Source organism: Rattus rattus, chromosome 12, assembly GCF_011064425.1.
Source record: "Rattus rattus isolate New Zealand chromosome 12, Rrattus_CSIRO_v1, whole genome shotgun sequence".
Taxonomy (NCBI): Eukaryota; Metazoa; Chordata; class Mammalia; order Rodentia; family Muridae; genus Rattus; species Rattus rattus.
In genome coordinates, this window is record NC_046165.1 from 72,739,541 (window position 1) to 72,747,576 (window position 8,036).

Sequence of the window (8,036 nt, forward strand, 5' to 3'; positions counted from 1 at the left end):
AGAGTATTGTGGTGTTGTCACTACAGAGGTTTGCTCATTTTTGTGACAAGTTAAATTCAATTGTGGCTTCTGATGACAGATCCTCCTCCCTTTTAGATAAAGATTCATGGGGGAGTAGTGTAGGGGTCTGTGGAGTTTCATCATAAATTACACACTATTTGAATCATTATAGTGGCTTTTTTCTCCTTGCATTCAAAGCTCCTGAATCTTGTGGGGGAATTTACTGGATCTGAGGATACTCAGGGGATCAGACTAGGGTCATTCTGTAGAAATGTGCAAAGAAGCTACAGTGTGGAGTGGCTGAGTTTCAAGTTCATCATCCCTAATAAAGATAGTTTCCGCTTTTCATTATTTTCTATGTTTTTATTAGTTCTTAGAGAAATTTGTAATATATTTTGATCACACTTACCACTCCAAGTCCTACCATATCTATTTTGCCACTCGAATCTGTATCCTATTTTCTAACCCATCCAGTTCAGTTTGTACTTCCTTTATACTTTTAGATGTGTGGCCTTCCAGTCTACTGTGACTCAACTATCATGGGCCACGTCCTTAAAGAAAACAGATACCCCTCTCCCAGCAGCTATCAATTGCCAGTAACTCCTCAGCTAGGGACAGACTTCACTGCCAACTTCCTTCTCCATGCTAGGATATTTGTTCATCTTGAGCGTGCATATTTTATGTTCGCTGTCACAACCACTGTGAGTTCATACATGCAACTGCCCAGCTGTATTTGGGAAGCATTCTTTCCTTATAGTCATCCACTACCTCTGTCTTTTGCAAATTTTCTGCTCCCTCTACCCTGATAATCCTTGAACCTTTGGAGGTGGGGTATGATATAGATTTACCATTTAGGAAGGAGAATGACATTCTCTTATGTCTCATGTCTTAATGTCTTGCCAAGCTGTGGATCTTTGTGTTAATAACTATCTACAAAAAAGCTAGCTTTTCTGATGTGGGTTGAAAAATGTCCTATCTATGGGTCTAACAATAAGTCATTAGGAATCAGTTTAATAGTATATTTGTTTAACAGAATAACAGTAGGTTTTCCTATAGGGCTTTGAATCTGTCTAGCTATAGGTTCTTGGCCCTCATCACCATGTTAACTATAGGTTTTACCTCATGCGTCAGGCCTTAAATCTAATCAGAAAGTTGTTGGTACTCATGACTTTGCACCATGCCTTGCCAGGCTGATCATTATTTTATCAGAAATCCACCACAGCTGTGTAAGACTGATGATTAGTTCTCTCTGGTAGCTTGCACGCACTTTTGTGCACAATGAAAGCTAGTCAGTAGGGATGAGGGTTCTAGGTCAATACCAGCTTGATTCCTTCACACTTTCTTCCCCCCCCCCTTTTTCCTTTTTTTCTTCATGTTTTCTAACACAGTATGAACTATCTCCAGTAATAGGGTCATCATGTTCTGAAAGATAAACATAAGCAATGGCTTTATCCTTTAAAGTTTAGGGGTCTACAGGAACATTCTGACTAGCAACTCCAAAAGAAGTAAATTATTACTGTCACTAGCCTTTTCTATTTGCTAATCTGTGGTATCTAGAAGAAATGTTTTTATCCCACATGGAGTGACTCCACTTTAGCTCTTGTTATAAATGTGTATGTGCATATTTTAGGAAGATTCTGCAGTTGTAAGCTTTCACAAGACCTTCCTTCCTTCCTTCCTTCCTTCCTTCCTTCCTTCCTTCCTTCCTTCCTTCCCTCCCTCCCTTGCTCCCTCCCTCCTTCCCTCCCTCCCTTCCTTCTTTGTTTCTTAAATTTCTTGTGGCAATGTTTCAGGTGGCCCACAGAGGTCTTGGACTTAGTAAGTATGAGCAGATGGCTTAGCAATTCTGATCTTCCTGCCTTCACTGTGAGAAGAATGACATACGTGTACCACTGAACCTAGTTTTATATAATGCTGGGGATATGACTCTGAGATCTCTACTTGCTAGGCTCTTGCCTACCAACTCTATCAACTCATCAATAGCCCACATCTCTTTTTGGATTTAACTACTTCAATATGCACTGATGTAATTCCTTAAATGCATGCAAATGTACACTACCTGTATTGCTTCTCCAATTGCTTTCTATTTCCTGCCTTTACCCCATTTATCTGTCTGTCTATCTATCTATCTATCTATCTATCTATCTATCTATCTATCTATCTATCTATCATCTATGTATCTATCTATGTATCTATCTATGTATCTATGTATCTATGTATCTATCTATCTATGTATCTATCTATCTATCTATCTATCTATCTATCTATCTATCTATCTATCTATCTATCTATCTATCTTTCAACTTTACATCCTAATCACAGTCTTTCCTTAAACTTTCCACCTTCTGTTGTCCTCCAAAAAGGCAGAGACACCAGTGGGTTTTACTCTACCCTGACATATCAAGTCTTTGCAGGACTAAGCTTATACTTTCCCAATGAGGCCAGATAAGGCAGTAGTTCAGTTAGGGGAACAAGATCCCTATGCAGGCAGCAGGTTCAGGGATAGTCTTTGCTCCTATTTTTGAGAGAGCTAAATGAAGATCAAGGTGTCTATCTGGTACATATAAGGAGGGGTATCTATGTCCAGCCCAGGGTTGATTTTTGGTTTGTGGTTCAGGCTCTGGCAGCACCCAAAGGGTCCATTTTCATTGAATCTGCTCTCTCTCTCTCTCTCTCTCTCTCTCTCTCTCTCTCTCTCTCTCTCTCTTTCTCTGTTTGTGTGTTGACTGTATCCCCTTTGGGTCCCTCAATCCTTCCCCCAACTCTTCCACAAGACTCTGTACTTGGTCCTATGTTTGGCTGTTTCCATTGGCTGATGGGCAGAGCCCAACAGAGCATCATTAGTGGTGTAAAGGATTGGTTCTTGTCCATGAGATAGATTTCAAATCAGGCCAGTCCTTAGTTGGCCATTCTCTCTGTCTCTGCTCTATATTTGTCCCTGCACATAATGTAGGCAGGGCACATTTTGAGTCGAAGGTTATGGGAGAATTGGTGTCCTTATCTTTCCACTGGATACAGGAGGTGGCCACTTCAGGCTCTATATCTCCCACTGTTAGAAGTCTCAGGTAAGAGCCACACCTACAGACTCCCTGGATCCTCCCCTGACCACAGATATCTGGCACATCTGCCCCACCCATGGCAGATTTCCTTCTCTCCCTCACTACCAAGCACCTGCCTCTTTCACTACTTTCTCTTGTATCAAATTTAGTGCATCTGGTTTTATGCTGAGGTATTTGATCCACTTGGTTATTAAAGATTAATAGCAATGTGTTTGTGTGTCAAGTTGGCAAGTGATCATACATATTGCTTATTTTTTGTCTACTTGACATAAATTTTAGTCACCTAGAATTCGCCTCAGTTGGATTGGCCTATGGGCATATCTATGTGACATTTTCTTTTTTATGATTGGTGTAGGAAGGTCCATCCCACTGTGGGTGGTTCTGTTCATGGACAGGTGATCTAGTTTGCAGAAGAAAGCAAGTTAAGCAAGTCATGAAAAACAAACCATTAAAATATATTCCTTCATGATCTCCAGTTCAGGTCTTGCTTCCAGTTTCATGTTTTAAAATCTTGTCTTGGTTCTGCAAAATGATGGATTATAATCTGTATACAACATAATCCTTCTCTTTCTTAAATTGCTCATGGTCATGGTGTTTACTATAGCAAGAGGATCAGTATCACAGGCATGGGACATTATGTTTTTCTATTTTGTTTTATGAAGCATGATCTTGCTGTGTATCCAGGCTCCCTTGAAATTCTGATCCTCTAGTTCTGGGATTACATATATATTCTAATGTGCATAGCTCTATATTATTATTTTTAAATGATACGGCATTATACATATTTATGTAGTACAAAGTGACATTGAGTTTATAAGTACAATGCATATCATAATGCAATTATTATAAATATTATTTAAATGTTTATCATATTTTTTATGTTGAGAAGACACAAAATCTCAGTCATTTTGTGTTAAACAGAATTAATATCTGACAGACATATTTACTATATTATATTATCAAACACAGATGTTGAGTAACTATTCAATGGCACCAGCTGCAACCACTAACTGTATTGCTTCTCCTTGTACTTCTTAGTTTCTGGTAAACATTATCCAATTCATTTTAAAACTTTCTACACATAAATGGGAGCATGCAATATATGACTTCCCATAACTGACATATTTTACTTAACACAAAGTCTTCCAAATGGAACTGATAATGGATTAATGATGCTGTAAATGGCACAATTTAATCATTCTTGTGGTTGAATTATATATATATATATATATGTGTGTGTGTGTGTGTGTGTGTGTGTGAGTGTGTGTGTGTGTGTGTGTGTGTGTGTCTGTATTAGGATATATAGATGACTTTGACAAATGTATTTAAATGTGATTTACATGCTTAAAATACAATTTTTATGTTCTTAAAATCTTCAGCAGGGCGTTTTTCATATCTTTGTTCCTCAGACTGTATATTACAGGATTAAGGAGTGGAGTACCCACAGAATAAAATAGAGTCACAAGCTTCTGCATTCCAGCTTCATGCGCAGATGTCGGGCTCAGATACATTTTCATCACTGAACAATAAAAGAGTGAAACTACGGTCAGATGTGACCCGCAAGTGGAGAAGGCCTTTTTTTGTCCATCTCTTGAAGGAACTCTAAACACAGTTCTTAGGACCAATATATAAGATGCCATGATGAAGAGGAAAGGAAGAACCAGGAGCAGAGTCATTATAATTGTCCAAAAAACCTCCATCAATGGGGCTCTGGAACAGGCAAGGGCCAACAGGGGTCCTGGGTCACACAGGAAGTGGTCTATAATTCTGGACCCACAGAAGGACATCTGGGAGATGATGATGATGGGAACAGGGAACCAGAGGAAACCAAGCACCCAGCAACTGATCACAAGGATGTTGCAGAGGCGTCCAGTCATGAGGGCAGGGTAATGTAGAGGCCTGCAGATGGCAAGGTAGCGATCAAATGCCATGACTGCCAGGAAAAAGCATTCTGTAGAACCAAAGGAGAAGAAGAAATAGAACTGCAGGAAGCATCCAGAGAAAGAGATGACTTTGGTTTCAGAAAGGAAGTTGGCCAACATGTTGGGGACTGTGGAAGTGACATACCAGATCTCCAGGAAGGAGAAGTTGGCCAGCAGGAGGTACATAGGGGTGTGGAGTCTCTGATCACAGCACACAGCACAGATGATGGATGCGTTGCCCATGAGGATGAGGAGGTAGACAATGAAGAAGAGGACAAAGAGGAGGATTTGCCCCTCCCTGGGATAGGGGAAGCCCAAGAGGATGAAACCAGTGATGGTGCTGGAATTTATGGTGCTGCTGAAGGTTTTCATCTGTCTGTGACCTGTGAAAGCACCAGAAAATTTTGAGTATTCTAGAAATAGCTGAGGGAGTTTAATTTTTGCCCAAACTGGAAACTGAATAGTTTGCTCATCATCTATTTAATATTTATTGGAGTCTTATTGTCTTCTAGGTATTTTCTGAGTACTGGATATTCAGAATTGAGCAAAATAAGATGAAGCTCCAAGTCTGTGTTGCATAACTAGACATTCCTCTGTTTCTCTTCCATTGATGTAAAAAGACCAGGTTGAATGTTTCTTCATTAGACACCATTGTAAGCATAGATTGATGTAATTGGTATATCAAGGAATATTATTTTGGATGTGATGGGAGATATGCATTATCCTTATATTTAGAAATATCTCTTGGTTAAGAAAAATGAGTGAAATCTGTTAATGGTTGTACATACCTGCACTTGAAAGGTTGAAGCAAGTGTGTTAGGAGTTCAAGGACATTGTCAAGCATATACTAAATTTGAGTTTAGCTTGGGCTACATGCAATCCTGTTTCAAACAAAAACAATCAAACAATGAGCTAAACAAATGAAAAAAGAAAAAAAATGAATGAATATATTTCATTAGTATTCTTGAAATTGTCACCCGGTACATTTGTTTTTAGATGTGTACTTGATAACTCTTAGCAGAAAAAAATTTGAGAGTTTTGGATTATCATTGTAGCTTAATGGGAGGATACCCACCTAACATTCATTAAGTCCTGGCCTGGTCCTCAAGACTGCCAAAATAAGAAATGGAACTTTAATGTAACCTAATATTATTGGCAAATACCTGTATTTCAGCCTAATCTATTGAGTCATTTCTTTAAGTAATTTACTCATGTATAAATACATAAAAATTTATAGTAGCTATTCATGAGTAACTAGAACTTAAAGACATAGGCAATGAAAGTTAAATTCAATATCAATAGTTTGATGAAGTTGACATGGGCTCACTGGGAGTTGTGTGTCTCTCTCAGAAGAATATTAATTTGGGTTGAGGATGCAGCTCAGTGGTAGCTGGGATGCATCTTAATGATAGAGTACTTGCTCCTCATGTGAGATACTCTGAGATTGATATCTACCATTAAAAATCCAGAGATAAAGTGCCCTCCCTCAACCCCTCTTAATCTTTGTCAAGAACATCTAGATTATCCAAATAGAATAAAAGGGCAAGTAACATATGAAGGCAGACCTATTAGAATTACACTAGAATTCTCAACAGAGACTATGAGAGTCAGAAGATCCTGGGTAGATGTCATACCAACACTAAGAGAACACAAATACCCGCCACGGCTACTATACCCAGCAAAACTCTCAATTAACATAAATGGAGAAACCAAGACATTCCATGACAAAACCAAATTTACACAATATCTTTCCTCAAATCCTATAAAGGATAATAGATTGAAAACTCCAACACAAGGAGAGAAACTACACCTTAGAAAAATCAAGAAATCAATTTTCTTGCAACAAACCCAAAAGAAGATAGTCACACAAATGCATAGTCCACCTCTAACAAAAATAACAGGAAACAATCACTATTCCTTAATATCTCTTAACATCAATGGTCTGAATTCCCCAATAAAAAGACATAGACCAACAGACTGGATATGTAAATAGGACCCAGCATTTTGTTGCATACAGGAAACTCACTTCAGTTACAAAGACAGAGACAACTTAAGAATAAAAGACTGGGAAAAAATGTCCAAGCAAATGGTCTGAAGAAACAAGCTGGAGTAGCCATTCTAATATCCAATAAAATCAACTTTCAACTGAAAGTTATCAAAAAAGATAGGGAAGGACACTTCATACTCACCAAAGGAAAAATCTACCAAGATGAACTCTCAATTCTAAACTTCTGTGCTCCAAACGCAAGGGTACCCACATTCATGTTTTTTTTGAGTTTTTTAATTAATCATTTTATTTGTTTACATTTCAAATGTTATCTCCCTTCCTGGTCTTTCCTCCATGAACCCTCCCATCCCAACTCCCTTCCCTTTGCCTCTAAGGAGGTGCTCCCCTACCTGCCCTCCCACTCCTGCCTCACCTCTGTACCATCCCACTTCTCTGGGACATCAAGCCTCCCCAGGACCAAGTGCCTCCTCTCCCAGTGATGAGAGATAAGGCAATCCTCTGCTACATATGTAGCAAGAGCCATGGAGCCGCCCATGTGTACTCTTTGGTTGGTGGTTTAGTCTCTGGGAGCTCTGAGGGGTCTGATTAGTTGATACTTTTGTTATTCCTATGGGGTTGCAATCAACTTTGGTCCTTCCCCTATGTCTTCCATTGAGGTCCCTGGGCTCAGACAAATGGTTTTCTGTGAGTATCTGCATCTGTTGCTGGCGGAGGTATCAGAGGATAGCCATACTGGCTCCTGTTTGTAAGCACCTCTTGGCATCAGCAATAGTGTCACGGTTTGGCATCTGTGGATGGACAGGATTGTACATCGGGGCAGTCTATGAATGGCCTTTCTTTCAGCTTCTGCTCTGTTTTTTTTATTATTATTAGATATATTCTTTATTTACAGTTCAAATGTTATTCCATTTTCTGGTTTCCTGTCTATGAGCTCCCCATCCCTTTCCCCTCCCCCATACAAGTGTTTCTCCCCCCCCATTCACTCCCCTTACTGCCCCTCTCAGACATTCCCCTGCACTGGGGGTCCAACCTTGGCAGGACCAAGGC

At 39.4% G+C, this 8,036-nt stretch overlaps 1 protein-coding gene across 1 annotated transcript; it reads right to left on the reverse strand.

The window, feature by feature from the left end:
• Positions 1-4,417: 4,417 nt before the first annotated feature.
• Positions 4,418-5,386, reverse strand: LOC116913714 (olfactory receptor 11G2-like). Its single transcript, XM_032918009.1, has one exon. It carries the CDS (start codon positions 5,351-5,353, stop codon positions 4,418-4,420), a length of 936 nt encoding a protein of 311 aa, XP_032773900.1. The 5' UTR covers positions 5,354-5,386.
• Positions 5,387-8,036: the final 2,650 nt, after the last annotated feature.